The sequence below is a fragment of the Leopardus geoffroyi genome, chromosome B3 (genome assembly GCF_018350155.1).
Source record: "Leopardus geoffroyi isolate Oge1 chromosome B3, O.geoffroyi_Oge1_pat1.0, whole genome shotgun sequence".
Classification (NCBI taxonomy): Eukaryota; Metazoa; Chordata; class Mammalia; order Carnivora; family Felidae; genus Leopardus; species Leopardus geoffroyi.
In genome coordinates, this window is record NC_059337.1 from 98,766,299 (window position 1) to 98,787,819 (window position 21,521).

General features: G+C 41.3%; 1 protein-coding gene across 1 annotated transcript in view; it reads right to left on the reverse strand.

The window, feature by feature from the left end:
• PYGL (glycogen phosphorylase L) overlaps positions 1–21,521 on the reverse strand; it is a 43,939-nt gene that overhangs the window by 8,588 nt on the left and 13,830 nt on the right. The window contains exons 5-17 of the mRNA XM_045450933.1: positions 15,632–15,763; positions 11,961–12,072; positions 11,410–11,492; positions 8,539–8,682; positions 8,219–8,311; positions 7,441–7,587; positions 6,940–7,103; positions 6,353–6,467; positions 5,726–5,827; positions 5,432–5,579; positions 5,251–5,309; positions 5,004–5,145; positions 3,375–3,582 (exon numbers count right to left, since the gene is read on the reverse strand). Coding sequence (XP_045306889.1) covers positions 3,375–3,582; positions 5,004–5,145; positions 5,251–5,309; positions 5,432–5,579; positions 5,726–5,827; positions 6,353–6,467; positions 6,940–7,103; positions 7,441–7,587; positions 8,219–8,311; positions 8,539–8,682; positions 11,410–11,492; positions 11,961–12,072; positions 15,632–15,763 — 1,649 coding nt within the window. The remainder of the gene's footprint in view (positions 1–3,374; positions 3,583–5,003; positions 5,146–5,250; positions 5,310–5,431; positions 5,580–5,725; positions 5,828–6,352; positions 6,468–6,939; positions 7,104–7,440; positions 7,588–8,218; positions 8,312–8,538; positions 8,683–11,409; positions 11,493–11,960; positions 12,073–15,631; positions 15,764–21,521) is intronic.

Consider the following 21,521-nt stretch of genomic DNA (forward strand, 5'->3'; position numbering starts at 1 on the left):
TGATAAAAACCCTCAACAAAGTAGATTTAGAGGGAACATACCTCAACATAATAAAGACCTTATACAAAAAACCAACAGCTAACATCATACTCAGTGGTGAAAAACTGAGAGCTTTTCCCCTAAGGTCAGAAACAAGACACTCACCACTTTTCTTCAACACAGTACTGGAAGTCCTAGCCACAGCAGACAACAAAAAAGAAATAAAAGCCATCCAAATTGGTAAGGAAGAAGCAAAACTTTTACTATATTCAGATGACATGATATTACATATAGAAAACTGTAAAAAATCCATTAAAAAACTACTAGAACTGATAAATAAATCCAGTAAGATCACAGGATACAAAAATCAATATACATAAATCTTGCATTTTTTTAAGGTTTATTTACTTTGAGAGAGAGCGTGTGTGTGCGTGTGAGCAGGGGAAGGGCAGAGGGAGAAGGAGAAGGCTCTGTCAGCACAGAGCCCAATGTGGGGCTCAATCCCACAAATCATGAGATCATGACCTGAGTTGAAATCGAGTCAGATACTTAACCGACTGAGCCACCCAGGCACCCTTAATCTTGCATTTTTTATACTAATAATGAAGCAGCAGAACAAGAAATTAAGGAAAACAATCCCATTTACAATTGCACCAAAAATAATAAAATACCTAGGAATAAACTTAACCAAGGAGGTGAAAGACCTGTACTCTGAAAACTATAAGACACTGATGAAAGAAACCGAAGATGACATAAGCCATTGAAAAGATATTCCATGGGCATGGATTGGTAGAACAAATATTATTAAAATGTCCATACTACCCAAAGCCATCTACACATTTAATCAGTCTTTATCAAAATATCAACAGCATTTTTCATATAACTAGAACAATAATCCTAAAATTTGTACAAAACCAGAAAAGACTCTGAATAGCCAAAGCATTCTTGAAAAAGAAGAACGAAACTGAGGTATCACAATCCTAAATTTCAAGATGTACTACATAGCTGTAATATTCAAAACGGTACAGTACTGGCACAGAAACAGACACATAGACCAATGGAACAGAATAGAGAGCCCAGAAATAAACCCACAATTATATGGCAAATTAATCCTTGACAAAGGATGCAAGAATATGCAATGGGAAAAAGTCTCTTCAATACATGGTGGTGGGAAAACTGGACAGCTACGTATGAAAGAATGAAACTGAACCACTTTCTTATACAAAACACAATAATAAACTCAAAATAGATTAAGGACCTAAATGTGAGACCTGAAACTGATAAAATCCTAGAAGAGAGCACAGGTAGTACTTTCTCTGACATTGGCCATAGCAACATTCTTCTGAGGCAGGGGGGAAAAAAGCAAAAATAAACTTTTGGGACTACATCAAAATACAAAGCTTCTGCACAGCAAAGGAAATAATCAACAAAACTAAAAGACAACCTAGTGGATGTGAGAAGATACTTACAAATGATGTATCTGAGAAAGGGTTAGTATCCAAAATATATAAAGGCTTATACAATTGAACACCAAAAAGACAAATAATCCAATTAAATATGGACAATTAAAGGTGGCCAACAGACCCATGAAAAGTTGCTCAACATCACTCATCATCACGGAAATGCAAATCAAAACCACAATGAGATGTCACTTCACACCTGTCAGAATGGCTAAAATAAAAAATGTAAGAAACAGCAAGTGTTGACAAGGATGTAAAGAAAAAGGAACCCTTATGGACTGTTGGTGGGAACACAAACTGGTATAGCCACTATGGAAAACAGTATGGTGTTTCCTCAAAAAATTAAAAATAGGGGCGCCTAGGTGGCTCAGTTGGTTGAGTGTGCAACTTCAGGTCAGGTCATGATCTCACAGTTCGTGAGTTCGAGCCCCACGTTGGGCTCTGTGCTGACAGCTCAGAGCCTGGATCTTGCTTCAGATTCTATCTCTCTCTCTCTGCCCTCCCCTGCTCACATTCTGTCTCTGTCTCTCTTTCTAAAAAATAAACGTTAAAAAAATTAAAAAAAAATTAAAAATAGAACTACCATATGATCCAGTAATTCTACTACTGGATATTTACCCAAAGAATACAAAAACCCGAATTCAAAGGGATATATGCACCCCTCTGTTTATTGCAGAATGATTTACAAATAGCCAAATTATGGAAGCAGCCATGAAAAGAATGAAATCTTGCCATTTACAACATGGATGGATCTAGAGAATAATAATAAGTGAAATAAGTCACTCAGGGAAAGACAAATTCCATGATTCCACTCATATGTAAAACTTAAGAAAAAAACAAATGAACAAAGAAAAAGAGACAAACCAGAAAGCAGACTCTTAACTAGAGAGAATAAACTGGCTGTTACCAAAGGGGAGGTAGGTGGGGGGATGGGTGACATAGGTGAAGAGGATTAAGAGTGCACTTCTCATAATGATCACCAGGTGATGTATGGAATTGTTGAATCACTATACTGTACACCTGAAACTAATATAACACTGTATGGTAACTATACTGGAATTAAAAAACAAACAACAATAACAAAAAAGATACACTAGATACTATATTAGCTGTAAAAAATGCACTCAGAAATATTAGCACTTATAGAAGCCATTATGGAGTTGAACATGGGTATAAATAATATTTGACTAGATCTTGAAAATTTTCCCATATTAGTTCCTTATAACTGGAGACCCAAAAAATAGTAAATAATAAATATAATCTAATCTGGTAAAATACAGTAAGATTCATTTCAAAAGGACTTTACAGCTCTAAGCAAGTATTGTGTTAAGAGGACCAGTTGCTTTTTGGACCCACAGATCCCCCAAATTTGTTGTTCTTTAGCGGAAACTCACTTTTAAGGGCCAGGAAGTATATCCAACACCCTCCAAATTTTTGGGTCCCTATCATTTCTTTGGGCAGAGCTCCTTATTTGTTTTAATTCAGATTAATAAACGTATCTAGATATTAAGTGAAACTAGTATGATTCATGGGTGCTTCTGTATATCCATACCTATCCTCTACCACATTTTAGTCCATTTCCCTGAAATCTTAAAAGAGCACTCAGTGGTTTAAATTATAGGCAAAAATTTTAGGAACTGGCTCATCTTTTGATCAAAGTCAAAATCATAGATGCAGAAATGACAGCTCACTAAGCCCAGATCTTCAGTGGCTGATAACTAATAGCAAGGACCTCATGTACCTGTGTCTTAGCTCCTTTCATGTTCACTTGCTACGTTTAATAAAACTAACCTGTGGCCAGGAGGCTCCCCTGATGCATGGGAGATTTTCTGTGGCCACATTTCATGTGACTCAACGTAAACAGGATACCTGGGTGGGCAGGCACTCCCCTGGGGGTGGAGGGCACCGCCCAGTAAGGAGGAGCTGCTCTCTTACCCTTTCTTGTCCAAAGCAGCCACATCATCTACTCTCATGCCAAAGATGAACAGGTTCTCTTCCCCAGCTTCTTCTGCCATTTCCACGTTGGCCCCATCCATAGTCCCGATGGTCAGGGCCCCATTCAGCATGAATTTCATATTGCCTGTCCCTGAGGCTTCAGTGCCTGCGGTGGAAATCTGCTCCGACAGATCTGTAGCTGGAATGACTGCAAGCAAGGCGTATTAAAATCAGTGATTCTGTCTCTCTAGACCCGCTTGTATTGTATCTGAGCATTTATCTAGCTGGCCTGTTTTGATCATTAAAGTACTACATGTACATCAAAATAAACATTCCTATGGTATACAGAAGGATGGATCTCACTCTTCCCCTGGACTCAGGCAACTGCCTTTATCCATTTTTGATGTGCTATCTGGGTGGTTATTGCCACAGTGCTAAATAACTATATGCTTATACTACTCTTTCTTGGACTGGAAACTCTGAAGAGTATCTACTGCTCTCTGCTATAAAAGTTGACATTACATTTCTCTTCTCTCTTCTCTTCCTCCCAGTTTTTGTTATGGTTTTATTTTTATTTCTTCTGCTTTATAACTTTATAAAATATATTAAAACTTCTCTTTATTGAACTTGAAATTTCAGCCTCTCCTGACTCTCCCTTTATAATCAGAGGAAATTGGATTGTCTGCATTCCTTCCTCTTCTCACCTCCTCCTTCCCTCTTTCAGCCCTGAGCACCTGTGGTGTGCCTGGGGCTAGACACCAAGCCTCTGACCTTTCAGCCTAATTTACACACAAATTAGCATTGCCAGAAGGTCCCTTTCGACCACTTTGACTTCAAAGGTCAGGACGAATTCTCTGTTTTACTTTGAAGGCTTCTTTGTGGATTAGCTATATCTTCATTTGCATCTCTAGGAACCTGGCTCTCTTCTCTTTATGCATACAATGTTAAACAGCAACTTCAGAGGACCCAGAAATACCTCAAAAAGAGAAAGGTCTGTTTTCAGTTTGGGACTTGGGTGAATGCACAGTTGGCATTTGCAGGTGGATGGTGCTTTGTGAGCACATGATGCAAATAAGCAAAGGTCCCAGTGGTAGAGAAAGGGATGTTGGCTTTCTGCCAGCCTGACTTTCCCCACGTGGGAACTCCATGCGTGATCAGTGCCCATCTAAGCACAGGTAAGCCTCATGCTTTGCAGCCTGATGTCTGTCCTTATTCCTTGTTGTCACGTACACAAATGACAGCCCTTCTTCATTCCACGAAGTGACCAGAGGCCTATCAGGGGCTGGGGAACTGGTGTTCTATTGCAAAACTGGAGCTGGGAATGGAAGACCTTTCCTTTACTTTGGAGTGCACAGTCTACACTTTGCCAAAACCTCAGGGTCACTTCCTCCAGCACCCAGCTCTGACTAGCTGGCAGGAAAATGCACTTGCAAATGTAATCAGTGATACTGACTCTAGGGACAGCAATCTTGTTGTGAGTTGGATCACCTTAAAGGCTCTTAGCCTAGGCCCTTATTCTTCTATCCTAAGTTACTGGCTTCCTGTGCCCAGCTACCTCATTTTTCCATATCATGTCATCTTTCTCTAGAATATGTCCTGGCCCCGCATGATTTGTGATGAAGAAACTACCTTTTTCAGCAAGAGATACTCTGTAGTTCTCCAAGAAGATGACTTTCAACTTGCTTCCAACCATAGGGTCATTGTTCACCACATCTGCCACTGAAGTGATCAGCTTTATGATCATTTTGGCCATGTGATATCCTGGGGCAGCCTTGGAGAAGAATGTCAAACACACTGACAGAATGCAGCCATGATCAAGTGGAGAAATGGCAAGAGATCAGGGCTCCCAAATCCCCAGTGAATAGAATCAACTTACTTTGCCACCAATTATGACTGTTCTGGGCACGAATAACTTCTTAGGGTCTTTCTTAATACCTGAAAGAGAATGAGAAGCGGATGGAACGGAGGGCAGTTGATGGCTAGGGAGGCGAGACCTGTGCCAGCCAAGAGTGTCACTTCCACTTCCAGGGGGCGTGGTGGCCACAGGGCTGACTCACGGTTGTACATGGTGACCACGTGCAGGCAGTTCAAGAGTTGCCGCTTGTACTCATGGATCCTCTTCACATGCACATCAAACATGGAGGATGGGTTGATTTTCACTTTGTACTCCTTCTCCAAGAACTGGGAAAACTTCAGCTTGTTCTCCTGTGGAGACAGTGCACGATGCCAGAGCCCTTTTGACTTAAAAGCGTCAGGTTGTCTGTTTTTAGAAACTGGAGCAATAATAAACCATAATAAAAACTGGAGCAGAACAAATGGCATGGAAAAGAATCCACACTGGGAAGCCTCACCTGCTTCACGTTGGAGAGTTCTCGGAGAAAGACGTCATCACCCACGAAGCTATGTAGCTTTGTCAGCTGGCTCAAGTCTTTCACGTAGTCTTCCCCGATTTTCTTTCAGTTTAAAGAAGATGTGATTTAATTAATCAGGATGGCAGTCAAGCCCAAATGAGCAGTTTCTGGCAGTCCGGTGAGTGCTTGTGCTCGCCTACAGCAAGGATGGCTGACCTAACACATAGTACGCAGAATGGCCACACTCACAGAAGAGGCTGGCAAGGCCATGTGGGAAGAACACTTTTCTGGTATCTTAAATGTAGTTTCAGTGACGTTAAGTGTTAACAACAGGAAACCTACCTAAACGGGGTAACACAGAACCCAGGTTCTACTTATATGGCCTTTGTTATTCTCTTTTACTAAATAGCATTACCATCTTTCATCTTTGTGTCATAGGAGTACGGTCAGCCAGGTATGTAATTTGCAGGCCCTTCCTTTACAAATCAAGAATTTCAAGATGGTTACAGTGGAAAATTAAGTCAAGCACAGAGCCTGTGGGACAGCACAAGTCACATGCTGGTGGCTGATGTAGCCGCCTGCTGCAGACTGGGTTCACAAAGTGCAAGGGCACCCCTTCCCGGTTACCTCTGCTATTAACTCAGCAAGCCCCGGGTTGCAGAGTAAAAGCCAGCGCCTTGGAGTGATCCCATTGGTTTTATTCTGAAACTTGTCTGGTTCTAGCTCGCTGAAGTCCTTGAATCTGGAGACAGAAGAGACACATCACTGATTCTGGCTGCAAGAGTGTGTTTCTGCTACATTCAAGAAGCCAAGTGTAGGCTTTGCAAGATTAAAAGATGGAAGGAGGAGCTGGCAGCAGCTAAGGCTGTTATTTGAAATAGAAATCCATTTGCAATTCCAAATAATTACAAGAAAAACTCCACATCGAATCACCTCCGTATGATTTCCTGGCTGGCACTGACATATAGACCAGACTTTTCAGCAGAATAATGTTGTGTGGGTTTTTTTTTTTTTCTTCTAAATCTAGAACTAGGAAGGTTGAGAGAAGAAGGCATTTTTTTCTTTTTTAAGTGAATGTTACTTTGTGTAGAAGAAAATACTTCTGCACATTTTGATAGGGCTTTTTGTTATCCCCAAAAGCAAGCCCTCATCGACTAGCACCAGTGCACTGACGGAGGAACTTTAGACCCAGCACCACAGGAATGGACACTCACACTTGGGTCTTCACGATGTCTGAGTGAATTTTGGCCACGCCATTCACAGCATGGGAGCCCACAATGCAGAGGTGGGCCATGTTGATCCGTTTGCCTCCTTCCTCTTCAATCAGAGACATCCTTCTCAGACGGTCGACATCTTTAGGAAACAAGGCCGCAATTCTCTGGCCAAAGGAAGAGAAAGGCCTTGCTGGCCACTCAGGTTTAAAGCAACAGTGAGATAATGTCGTTCACTTCCCCAACAAAATCTTTGATGGAGCAAATACAAAACTTCACTCCCACAGACAGGGGTCGGGTTATCCCTAGGGAGATGCCATCCTCCATTTTAGTCTTTTCGAAAAGATGCTTTTAACAAAGCCCCACCAGACTTGAATACTTTTTATGTATCAATGACGGAAAGATGTTTGGGTCTCCCGTTCAGTAAGAGGGAACACTGTAGCTACCCTTAACATCTCAAGACCTCGTTCTCAAAAGGGCTATGAATCTCTAAAAATGACTTACATCTAAATGCTTCTGATTTATCTCATAAATGATTTGCAAATGTCGCGGAAGCAACTTTTCCACCAGGTCTACAGGCCAGCGCTCCAGGGCCTCTGGAAGCACCGTGTGGTTGGTGTATGCGAAGGTCTTCTGGGTGATCTCCCATGCCTGCGGGAAAAGGAGGGGCTTAGCAGCTTTCCTCTGCAAGAAAGGTGGCCCATCACACAAAACCAGACATTCCCTAAGCTCCCGCCAGTCTGCAACGGGACAGTTCATCTACCAGTAAGACACGCTCAATTCTACCAGGTTCCTGAATGGTCCAGAGACTGGGAATATGTAAGGGGGGGGGGGGGGCGCGGTGGGAAGCAGTTATTTGCAAAACTGTCTGATAAAACTGAAGACAATATACTGATAAGGTTTCTCTACTATCCTAACATGCCTTTTATTTATAAAATAAGCAAAATCTGAGGAACACAAACAAGTAATGTTTTCAATTAGCTGTGTTCTGAGGTGGCAGAGTTTAATTTAGAATCATTTTAGATGCAGAAATAAGGGTAAACACAACAAAAGTCTGAACTACTGAGCTGTGTCCCATTAGGAATGTATTTATTTCTTAATCTTACTCCATGTAAAGCAGTAAGGAGAGAGAGATGTTAGCACCAGGGCAAACTTATTTTTAACCACTGGGAGTTAGTAACAGTAACTTATTTTGAGAGATCGTAAAAGGACCTTTTGGCAAAATCTCAGAACCACAGATATTCTAGTTAATTGAGGGAAAAGGAAGCCAAACTATCCAGACCTTGGACCAGGGCAATTTTTCAATATCCACAAAAATCCTCATCAGCTCAGGGATGGCCAGTGCGGGGTGTGTGTCATTCAGCTGGATGGCAACCTGTGTGGGGAAAAGGCATCGGTGTGAAGGTGACAGATGGCCTAGTGTCTGCTTCCTTATCCTCATGCATGTCTGTGCAAAGCACCAAGCAAAATGCCCACCTTTTGTGGGGTGCTTTAAGCCTACCATACTTACTCAAATGTTTTAGCAGAGAAAGGGTTGTAAATCTAATAGGAAGTCCTGAGCCCTCAGTTGTCCCCGTCTGTGTTCACAGACCAAATACTTGCCTGGTCTGGAAAGGCATCAAATGTAGTCTTGGCATTGTCAGTGGAGCCAAACTTGGAGGCTTTGAAACGTCGGATGACATCTTGCAAGGTAGCAGCCACCACAAAGTACTCCTGCTTCAATCGTAGCTCCTTTCCTTCAAAAAACTTCAAGCCAGAGAGACTGAGTGAGAGTAGCTCACCCGGTGGGCGTGGCCAAAATATGACGGGGGATCTCCCGCCCAGAGGACTTCAAGACTAAAGCTCATAGGACATAAGGTGGAAGATGGCAGGTTGAATGTCAAGCATTAGACTTTGTTCTTTCCTGAAACATTATTAAAATGACAGTTAAGGGGCTTAAAGAAGGCATACAAATAAAGGATGAAAGGAATGGGAGACAAGACAACAGTAACAAACTTTTTGAAGCTGAAAAATAGATGGATGAGTGGTAATTGGGCCAGAAGACCCAGGAAAGCTGAATTTTGACCTGGTAGAGGAGAAGAGCCAAAAAGCAGCTAAATTTATGTGCCAAATCCTCTAAAGGCTCTGGACTTGGCGGCAGTGGGTGCATTTGGAAGTGGGGGTTGAAGATGCAGTAAAAGGTTAGTTGTGAGGGGGTGCCTGGGTGGCTCAGCTGGTTGGGTGAAGATGCAGTAAAAGGTTAGTTGTGAGGGGGTGCCTGGGTGGCTCAGCTGGTTAAGTGTCCAACTCTTGATTTAGGCTCAGGTCATGGTCTCACAGGTTTGTGAGATCCAATCCCACGACAGCATGAAGCCTGCTTGGGATTCTCTCTCCCTCTATCTCTGCCCCTCCCTCCACTCTCTCTCCTTCTCTCAAAAATAAATAAATAAACATTGAAAAATAAATGGCTAGTTGCAAGCCTAAGAAGTAGCTGGCCTCAGACTTCATCCCCAGTTTCCTCAGCTGAGCAATCTCCTTCCCCAACTCAGACAGAAGCTGACATTCTCTGGAGATGGAAACACAGGGTTCTCTGGGCTGGAGGGAAGCAGGTACAGTCGAAAGCAGGGTTACCACTCTGTACTGAAAATGGGGGGAAAGGGAGTTAAGTGAAAATTTATGTGCTGAATTGTTGAGACTCTAAGTTTTCTTCTCCCAATCAAATTTCAGAACACAGGCAGCCAACACTAATTCTGAGAGGAAAGAAGCTGCAAGAGCCTTCTCTTGGAGGTGAGAAAGATCAGAGCAAATAGTCCTGCATGGCCAGACCTCAGACCAGGGCAAGACCATGGAGGATGCGTCAGAGAACTCAAGATCGTGTCATTTTTTTAAAAGGTTATTTCTTTATTTTGAGAGACAGAGAGAGAGAGAGGCGCAGAGAGAGAATGTGAGAAAGAATCCCAAGAAGTCTCTGCACTGTCAGCTCAGAGCCTGATGTGGGGCTAAATCTCCTGACCAAGGAGATCACGACCTGAGCTGAGATCAAGAGTCAGACACCTAACCGACTGAGCCACCTCATGACTGTATCATTGAGGAACTTAGGGAGCATATCTAAGATTCTGTACTTTTCTTATAGGTGATTAGAAGACTTTAAAGAGCTTTAAGCAAGGGAAAAAAATCTAGCTAGCAGAGGGAGGACAGTTGCAAGATTCCTGGAAGAGAGACTAATGTCTGGATGAGGGCTATGGCCAAGCTGGGAAGAGAGAATGAGTGCGCTCTTGTAATTACAGTACAAAAATGATTTATTAACTTGTGCTTAAAAACAGGCATGACCCCGAGAGCTACCTTTTACTCAATGAATTTAGTTAACTTTGCATCCCATGCTAACTTAGTATACTCTGTGAACTGCTAGAGATAATTACTTCCAAGTAAAGTTAGGTTTGGCCCCTACTGAAGCTGGAGGATGCATTTTAAGCCCCTTCCAGTTAAATAATTCGGGAGGCTGGGTTTAGCTAGGTAGTACTTGGAAGGATTCTTATATTAACTGACCACAAAACAAGATCACTTTTTGCTTTTGGGTCAGAGATTTTTCTGACATGCACTGAAGTCACAATGTTTCTCTCAAAGGAAAAACTATACCATAAAGTTTCTGAAAATACTACGGCAAACTTAATCCTCTGTAGAGACTATCGTGGAACACCAAATGGATACCCGGTCTTAAGGACCATTTATATCCCAGTCTTCCAATCCTTCTTTTGTGCCATTTTTCAGAGCACAGTACTAATTTGGTTGTTCCTGAGACTTATTATAAAAGAGTAATCATTACAGCTTCAAGAAAACAATTTCACCTGTATATAAGGTAGAGCTAAGTATATTTAAATCAACTGAGAATCCATAGTGGTCTTCTGTGATCCAGTTCCAAGTTTTTTAAAAAAGATTTTTTTTTTAATTTTAGCTATTTTTAGTGTAAAATTAGGAATAATCACCTATTTAAAAAAGTTTCAAGGGATGAATTAGTGGCAGAAGAAACAAATGTTTGCTTCTGGGTCTGCTCCCAGGTCCAGACCCCACCTTGCCTGAGGGCAGAAGGCTGGGACGAGCCTGTCAGCAAGGGGAAGAGGCCAGGCAGGAAACTTCCAGGGTCTCCTGACTCTGTGGAAGAAACTTCTGTTTGGAACTGAAGCAGTATTTCACCAGTGCTCCCTTCATCTTTTATATCCAGGCTTGGTTTTGAAATGCACATACACAACCTCCCAACTGGTCATGAGGTTACTAGTCAAGGGCAAAATACCAATTCTGATTTCATGAAATGTACAAATTTGTTTTCCTTACTTGGCGGGGAGCGGAAGGGAAATCTAGTAATTCAGGAGGTGACAGAGATTACGGTGCACTGAAGAAAAAAAATCAGTATTGAAGATGTGCTTTATGGGCTATAAAGGGGTACTTCTGAAATAAGCTGCTTCTGTTTCTACCGGGAAAGCAAGCTTGACCACTCACATTATCATTGGGATAGAGGACGCGGGAGATGTTCTCGGCCACATTTCGGTCCAGCACAGCCTGAATGTAGTCTCCAACGTTAACTGGGGGGAAGGTTAGAAAAATGAATAAACAGATAAGCCGGCCACTGTTATCGAAGCTCCTTGACCTCACCTGATGCTTGCTGCGTGCCATGTGGATGTAGGGATTCTACAATTCCTGAAAGTTCAAAAGGAATTCCATAGATCTCCCTGCTGTGATTTGCATGAGAGTCTAAGAGGGCCAGACAGAAGGACTGCTTTAAAAATGTCCTTGCATGTGCTCCATAAAATGGCTGCTCAGCCACTTACGAGTTGTATCAGAAACTCAAGACTGTTCTCTCAAGCTCAATTTGATACTATTAATCAGAAAGACTACACAGGCATACACACACATATACAGAAGCCATTTATGCCCCACTCCCCAATATCTTTGTTTTGTGCCATCTTTTAGAGTTGGTGCTGATTTGGTTGCTTCTGTGATCAAAATATTAAACATACACACACAGACACGAGAGCCCAGTCTGTACTCACAATCTCTGAGGTTAAAGTCATTTGGCGCCCGAGCAGACCAGAGGCGCATGGTGTTGACGGTGTTGTTCATATAGCCTGGCACCGGGGTGTCATATGGCAGGGCCAGGACCACCTGTGGGATTAAACCAAAGCAGCTGCTCAGTTTCCCATGTGTAGGGACGTTGGCTGAACAATGGGATGGAAGTTAGCAACTGGGATTCTGTTCCTGGCTCCATCACCAACTCAGACTGTGAGAGGCCTAAACCAAGATGGGGGTCCTAGGGCTGGAGGGTAAGTTATTAGGAACCATGTGGAGCTTCCTCCCACTGGAGCAATCTGGGTGGCTGGAACCATCTAGACTGATGGTCCCCCATATCATGCCAATGGTGCCTTCCCTTTGTGTCCCTTGCCTTGATGTGGATGCAGATCTTTCATGTTTCAGAATAAGCCATTGTTCTAAAAATAATAAAATATGATGTGCAAAGTGACAAAGTGAATCTGTATTCACTAAAAACAGGAACAGGGCAATTTTAGTGTAGGTAATTCAATAGTCTTATTTCAAACATGGTGAAAATTAACAGAACAGAAACATATGCAGCTAGATTACAGATGACGTTTAAAATACTATGCTAGATTTTTCAAAGTTGCATGAAGAAGAGTTATTTTGGTGATGAGACCAATCAGCTGATGATCAGCTGAGATGGGTGTTAAGAGGTGAGCTTTGGAAAATTGGTAGCTCGGTCTTTGTGGCAGTCATTGAGACTGAGAAGAACAGGAAGGTAACTGTGTTTCACATGAATTAAAATTTATGTGGGAAAAGACTCATTTCTATTCTGACTCATCAGTCAAGCTCTAAGGAAAGGTAATGACAGTTAGAGAGGGAGGAAGGCAAACCATAAGAGACTCTTAAAAACAGAATAAACTGAGGGTTGATGGGGGGTGGGAGGGAAAAGTGGGTGATGGGCATTGAGGAGGGCACCTGTTGGGATGAGCACTGGGTGTTGTATGGAAACTAATTTGACAATTAATTTCATATTAAAACAAAAAAAGAAAGGCAATGATGGACTGACTGGACTGAAGGTGCTAGAGATCACTTAGTGCAACACACTCTTTTTGGACATGACAGGAATGAGGCTGAGAGAGAAGTGACTTGCCCATAGTCACAGTCAATGGTAGGGGTGAAACCAAAACACAAAGCTCTTTAATGTGAGTTATGAGTGAATGAAGCCATATAATCTGTATCAATCACATATATTCAATCATGCTTCCATGAATACCAGGACCTCGAAGTAATAAATCACCCTCCTTTAAATACCTTTTACCAGGAAAGACAGATCTCTGGAGATTTGTAAAGTACATTGTGATCCATCAGGAAAAGTTGTTTACAGAATGGGAGTGAATCTGGGTTGAAACAGGATTTGTCCTCTGATCCTTGAAGTGTAATTGAGGCAGCTGTGGAACTACACTCAGATATCCCTTCAGAGAACTTTAGGCAGAACTTGCCACCTGGGAGCTTGAGCCGCTGAGGCCGTGCTTTCCTAGGGATGCTTCCATCATGTCGGAGCTTGAGAGCTAGGACTTGGCTCAAGAGCAATCTTTAATCTCAGGCCCCACCAGCCTGGCTGCTCGCTCTGAAATACACAGCCACCTGAGCTCTTCCTGAGGATCCTCCTTCTTTTCCCTTTTCTCTTCACAGGTGCCACACCTCCTCCAACTGCCCCCTCCTCTCTGTCACTATTAGCAAGTGCCCCAATATGTCACTTGTACTTCTAATTCTCTCTGGCGTCTGCTTCCCAGAGGACCAGTGCTGACACACATGTGAAATGGATTGCTCAGTTTCCTGGAAGCTGTCCACAGCATGTGTATACCACGCCTGTCCTCATGCTCTCTGACCTCACCAGCTACAGACCTGGGGCTGATTTGGGTGATGGCTTCCATAAATCCATAAAGTGCTGCACAGTTTGGGCCAACTCACCTTATATTACACCTGCCCCATAACCTTGCCTTTGTGGGCGCAGAAAAATAGATTCTTCCTAATTGAATGTCTGGATATATTATGAAAATGCTTAGAGGTGCTCTGTAAATACAAGGTAGCTCAACAGTGGGACCTGGTGTAAACAGAATGCTTCAGGATTGATTGTGCTAACTACATACATTTGAACAGGTCAGAAGTCACTGGAAGTTTTTAGACACCAAAACGTATACCAAATACTTGCTAGTTTAATACCAAATACGTGTGTGAATTCTTTAGGCATATTAATGATTGATTTGTTTGCAGCTCTCCTGATCACATGTGTAACCAACTTCAATTTAGATTGTATTCTATTGTTCAACTAAATTTAGAAAAAGAGAAACTTATCTTGAAATTATAGTATTAGTTTATCCCTTATACCATTATGCTATAATGACCTATTTTAGTTTCTAATCTATTTCATATGTTGAAGAAATTCATCCTCAGATAGAAAAATCATTTTTAAATAGTCTTATTTTTCTGAACTGCAAATAGCTCTACATGGATTAGCAGAATAAATTATCAGTTTAAAAAGTCAACTATAAAATGGGTGTTGGTTCTTCTAAAATAAAATAAAGCTTTTATTCATGGAGAATAATCCACAAACCATCTGAATTTAGCATTACAATACTGAACTTCATTCACAGTTTTGCTAAATAAAAATATCTACTTGGTCTTTACCATTTCCTTTAAGCTTTTAAAGAATGGCTAGTGACACATCGTTCCCAGCCTGAGACCATATTTATTAAGCAAATATCTCAAATGGAGCCTCCAAAGATTAGACAATGCAGTCTTGTAATAGGGGTTATTTATCAGGAAGTAAGAAGACAGCAAAGCACAAACCACCACTGGGGGTGCTGAGAAGTGAACTGGTCAGCAACAAGGTAATGCTCCATATCCATCCATGAATTAAGTACGCTTGGATCGACACCAGCATTATTTTTCTAGAAGTGATTTTGCACAAAATAACAATTTGTAAAATTTTGTATTATTTTTCTTAACATATAAATGTTGGCATTCCTCTAAATACTTTAGTTTAAAAAAATTTTTTTTAATGTTTTATTTAATTTTGAGAGAGAGAGAAAGAGACAGAGCGTGAGCAGGGGAGGGGCAGAGAGAGAGACGCACACAGAATTCAAAGCAGGCTCCAGGCTCTGAGCTGTCAGCATAGAGCTTGACATGGGGCTTGAACCCACAAGCCATGAGATCATGACCGGAGCTGAAGTCGGATGCTTTAACTGACTGAGACACCCGGGCACCCGTAATAAATACTTTAGTTTTAAAATATTTACCCCTGAGAAGTAGCGAGTAAATGTATGGCAATGAGGTGAGGAATGACATTTACATTTATTTAGTCTTGGCATCAAAAACTTTTTATAAAACTGGAGAGCTAGGCATGCTAGGATTACAGAATCAATTAATCTCTGATGAAGCTGATTGCAAAATGACCCTGATAAGTTACTTGATCTTGAGGAAATCACTTCTCTCTTGGTCTCAGCTCCCTTGTTTCCAAAATGAGTGGGTTCAATAAGAGGAGTAATGGATTTATTTGTAAAAATATACTCTTCAATTATTCAAAACACAATGTACTATATCAGTATCATATACATATTATACTTTATGCTATATATCCACTGTGCTATACAGTACAAAATATTCAGCATGAGGACACTCTGAATACCTGGGTGTCGATCCATTTGGTGCCAGTCTTGGTGTGCTCTACTTTTCCATAGAAGTGCACAGGCAGCATGAATTCAGGACGGGCTTTCTCCCAGGGGTTTCCATGCCTGAGCCAATCATCTGCCTCTTCTACCTGCAAAAAGGACATGGCTTAGAATTTATTTTTCAGGAGGGATGCCTGGGTGGCATTTATTTAATGTTTAATAAGTAAACATTAAAAAAATTGAAAAATAATTTATTTTTCAGGAGATGTGGACCTTCAATTATATCAAATCAAAAATATCTTTGACTAAATCAATGCAAGAATACTTTTCGTAAGAAAGAACTGTCAAACTCAATTCACCTTTGTTAATGTATTACAATAATTTAGGTAATACATTACAATAATGTATTACCTAAATTAACAACAATAATACTTGTTAATACATAACATTTAATCCTCATAGCATAACTCTATAGGATGGAACTATGATGTTTCCTTTTTTATTTTTATATTTATTTATTTTTAAGAGAGAGACACAGAGACAGAGACAGAGCAGGGGAGGGGCAGAGAGAGAGGGAGACACAGAATCTGAAGCACCCGCAGGCCCTGAGCTGTCAGTACAGCCCAAATGCGGGACTCAAACCCACAGAGAGATCATGACCTGAGTCAGACGTCCAACCGACCGAGCCACCCAGGTACCCCTATGTTTCCTTTTTTAAAGAGGAGGAAATTATAACATCTGTCACACAGATGGTAAATGGTACAGCTGAGATTTGACCTTAGGTCTGCAGGTTCCAGAGCCTGTGTCTTAATATCTGTAAATACAATTGTCCAGCTTGAGGGATAGAGGGAGGCCATCCAGGAATGTTTATAACTGGATACCTGGACCTGATGGGTCCTAGATGATGGTTTCTGTCAAGATTCTTTTGCCTAGAATACCCAGAATCAGTTAAGAAATACTACTCATAGAGTAGTATGAGCCTGGGTGGCTCAGTTGGTTAAGCATCTGACTCTTGATTTAGGTTCAGGTCATGATCTCACGGTTCGTGAGTTCACGCCTCACACTGGGCTCTGCACTGACATTGAGGAGGCCGCTTGGGATTCCTTCTCGCTCTCTGTCCCCCTCCCCCCCGCCACTTGCTCGTGATCTCAAAAATAAATACAATTAATAAAATAAAAAAAAAAAACCAATACTACTAATAGAAAATTCTCTTAAGAAAGCTTATTTCAATATAGGTATAAGACACTATTACATTCTGTAGTCTTTGTTTAATTTAATCCTTTCATAATTATGATCTGATAATGAACTATTAATTATGGTTCATTTTGAAAATAACATCTACTAATACGTAAAGAATTTTTTGACAATTTCAACATTTCCCCATGTGTTTATGTTAATTTATAACAACACATTTTTTATAAAAAATTTTAAAATCATAATTTGTATGATTTTAAATCATGTATGGACATGTATGTATGCACATCAAATTAATTTTGGTTTGCAACACACATGCCCAAACAAGAAAAAACACATTGGAGAGGGGGGATGTATTCTTAAGGTAAAGATATCATTAATGAAACCTTTAAAATACTATATATATATTAAAAAATTTAGTTGTGTTTTCACAAGAAAGGAAGGGGTAAGGGATTTTAGTGTAAAGTACTCGTCAAAGAGATTACCCCAAATATTGATATTTTACCTATTTGATTCCTCACCTTCCCCTCTTAGAATATATAGCTTTATTTTAAGAAGATTTTGCTTATGAATTATGACAGACTGCTGGATATTTCATGACTCTCACCTAAATACAAGTTCAATGCCTACCCCAGGCACACTGTAGAGAAAAAGAAATACAGTATCTTTTCAGGTATTAGGCAAAACACTGATGTCAACAGATAGACAAGAAAATACACATTCATTTATTCAAACATTGACTATGACTTTATATCAAGAAAGCCAGTAAGCTACCCATTAATACTAAGTACGTGTATAATGGTGAATCAAAAGGGGACTCATAGAAACAACATCCGCAGGTAGTAGATCTGGGCGTGAGAGAGACCCTAGAGGCAAGATGCACCACATGTAGGGTGAAGCCTAGGGAAGGCTGGAGCTAGGTTTGAGCTAATCAGCTAATCAAACCTTGTCAAAATGCAGATTCTCAGTCAGTCTGGGAGGAGGTCTAAAATTCTGCACCTAAGGGGCGCCTGGGTGGCTCAGTCGGTTAAGCATCCAACTTCAGCTCAGGTCATGATCTCGCGGTCTGTGAGTTCGAGCCCCATGTCAGGCTCTGTGCTGACAGCTCAGAGCCTGGAACCTGTTTCAGATTCTGTGTCTCCCTCTCTCTATGACCCTCTCCCGTTCATGCTCTGTCTTTCTCTGTCTCAAAAATAAGTAAACGTTTAAAAAAATTAAAAAAAAAAAAAAACTCTGCACTTAAATATTTTTTAAAACTTTTAACATTTATTTATATTTGAGAGAGAGAGAGAGAGAGAGAGAGAGAGAGAGAGAAACAGAGCACAAGCAGGGGAGGGGCAGAGAGGGAGACACAGAATCCAAAGCAGGCTCCAGACTCTGAGCTGTCAGCACACAGCCCGATGCAGGGCTTGAACCCACGAACTGTGATCATGACCTGAGCCAAAGTCAGATGCTCAACTGGCTGAGCCACCCAGATGCCCCTGAAATTCTGCATTAAAAAAAAATGTTTTTAATGTTTATTTACTTTTGACAGAGAGGGAAACAGAGCATGAGTGGGGGAGGGGCAGAGAGAGAGGGAGAACAGAATCTGAAGCAGGCTCCAGGCTCTGAGCTGTCAGCTCCACTGGGCTCGAACTCACGGACCTCGAGATCATGACCTGAACTGATGTTGGACACTCAACCGAATGAGTGACCCAGGCGCCCCTGAAATTCTGCATTTTTAACATGTGTCCTGGGGCTCCATGGTGCAACCAGGAGCTATGTGGTGATACAAAGTCAGTAACTGCAACTCAGAATTTAGACTTCCGCTTATTCTAGTCAGAAGAGAATATCAAAAAATGAAGTAAAAATTTAACAAGGAAACAGCTGAATTTTAGCAGCTGATAAGCTGGTTAAGTTAGAGTCCATTAGCTTGTGTTGATAGCTAGAAACGCTACACAAATAAATGAACATATCCACAAAGGATCAAAACATCCTGACTTACAAAACACTTTATGCTGCATTTAGGCAAGGGCAGGTTGGGGGTTTTCAAACACTGGTCAGTGTGAACACTGCTTCCTGTAACAGGAAGAAACCTCATTTCAGCACTGGAGACAGTTGTAAAACCCACCTGAAGGCATTAAACAAAATGGGACAATGAGGCAGAAACAGCTTTCTTCAAAAATCTGTGTATAGGAGAGCTGACAATGTATCTTCTGCTGAGAAATGCAGCAGGATCATATCGTTTTGCCCTCAAGCAGCGTGAAATGCTCTCGGAAGAGATGAACTCTGGGCTCGTCACCATGGCCCACTGCTGAGCAAGTCAGAGGCTGCATTTGCTTTTTTGAGAGAATATGAGGTGACAAGGCACCAGTCAGCAGATTACTCGTAATGCCATCAAATGTTGGTCTTTTTAATTTTTCCCTGAATAATGGCTGATTTCAACTCCACTGGGTTAACAAGTTATGTAGGAAGACAGAACTCCTGGCTTGCTGTTCTTTGTCTCGAACCTCTTCCTGATTTGGTAAGGAACCGGTTAATTATTCCCTCAATTTCACAAATCTTGTTTTTAAGGTAAATTGGCCAACATTTCATAAGCACAGGCTGGTCTGAACAGATCAGAGGAGAAAAGGGGAACTGCGGCCACCACCCCCACTAAACCCTCAGAAGCTGCAGAATGGTGATAAACCTCTACCTTGCTTTCTTCCAATGAATCAACAAACTGGTCTGTAAATTTAGATTTCCATGTAGCCAGTGACCCCTGAACGCACTGACATGCTGAGTCATGTGAAGGGCAGGGGCAAGATAGAAGAGCTTTCATTTACATCCAAGTGGGCTGCTGGATCTGAACACGTGGGATCAAAGAGAGCGGAGACAAAGAAAGTGTGGGCCTGTGGAGGAAGGAGCGGTGCTCCTGTCAGGGGGTGGGGTGGTGAGGAGGGGGCACAGCCTCGACTTGGCATCTTCCTAGAGGAATGACGCAATGGCTTCTGTGTTCCAGCCAGCATGGGAGCAGAGGTCAGCTCAGGGAGCTCTGTTAGTGACTGAATTGTAAGAAAGGCTTTCCCCGTCGACTGGGACACGTGGGACATGAAGAACTAGTGAGCCAACAAACTTTGTTTTCTGATGGTACAATAAATTGAAACCTGTTTATGGGGGCACCGCAAATTCAACAGTGGTAACTAGAATCTTGCTGGGCAATGTGAATTGTGCGAGAGAGAGAAGGGTTGATTCAACTCTGAGATACCTACTGTGAGCATCTTTCTACTCTGAGCTTTGGTATGGGACTGTTAAACTTTAATGTGAGGCTGTTCCAATTGTCTTTCCCTCCTTCCTCCCAGGGGCCAATTATTTTCATTCAAGACTATTACTGATAAAGTTTCAATGATCCCCATTAGAGGTTAAGGTAAGTCAAGAATTTTGGCAATAAAATTACTTTCCTGGGGTTTCTGGGTGGCTTGGGTGGTTGAGCGTGTCTGACTCTTGATTTTGGCTCAGGTCATGATCCCAGGGTTGTGGGACAGTCCCTCTAGGGTCTCCACACTGAGCATGGAGCCTGCTGAAGATTTCTTTCTCTATCTGTCTCTCTCTCTCTCCCTCAGCTCCTCTCCCCTGCTCTTGTACTTTCTTTCTCTTTCTAAAATAAAAATAAATCAATAAATCAAATTATTTTCTTTAGGGTATTCACAATGAACACTTTAGTACTGCAAATGTTCCTTGAAGAGACGTCAAAAACTAGAAGTTCATTAACCTTTAAAAATCTTCCCAGTGTGTGCCATTTTCTTCAGCCTTCTCCACTGCAGGAGCAATGATGTGGCTGATGTGTGTGGGGGCATGCCCATACCTTCAAAAGATAGGCTTTCCTGGAAGATACTTTTTTTTTTTTTTTTAATAGAAATAGCCTCTTTTTTTAATGGTACGATGTATTTTATGTTTGCCCTTTAAAATCCCATCACAGTAAACAATGGATATGGTAAATATAATTATGAGTTTTTCTGACTCAGTTTCAAGTCATAGTGAGAGTAGTGATGACGGCTAGCAAGGTCAGCTTTGGAGACTTGCAAAAGTCATGTAGTGTCTCTTTCTCATGAACACTAGAAATATAAGCTTCCTGGATCTGATAGGAGAGAAAGGGAACGTGTCCTAGAATAAAGGCCATTTAAAAGCAGCAAAGGTACATTGAAGAGGGCATCTTTTGGGATGAGCAGTGGGTGTTGTATGGAAACTAATTTGACAATAAATTTCATATAATAAAAAAAAAGAACACCTAATAAAAACTTAAAAAAAAAAAAGTAGCAAAGGTAGTAGGTATGGTTTTAAAACAGTGAACTTACATAAAATCCTGGGGAAAAGGCACTTGAAAAAAAAATTTTTGAGACTGATGTGCTGAGTTTCTCTTAAATTGTCCACAGAACAGTAAAGAGGTAAGAAAGGAAATCCTTATTCTGAGGTATAATGCATGCCACACATATTTTCAAAGACTGAGACTGGATACTATGTATTGCTTGGTCGGGTTGTATCAAAATGTTGGTCACGCTAGAAATGCCTGTTAAACTAGGCCTCTCACAGTGTAACTCTAGATTACTTCACTGTGGAAGGGAGCCTATTATTTTGTTTTCTAACTTTTATGATTATAAAATACACACGTCTTGTGAAATATGAGTCATATTGAAGAGCGAATGTAGGGTACTAAAAGTGACCTGTAATCGTATCTCCCAGAGATAACCACTGTTG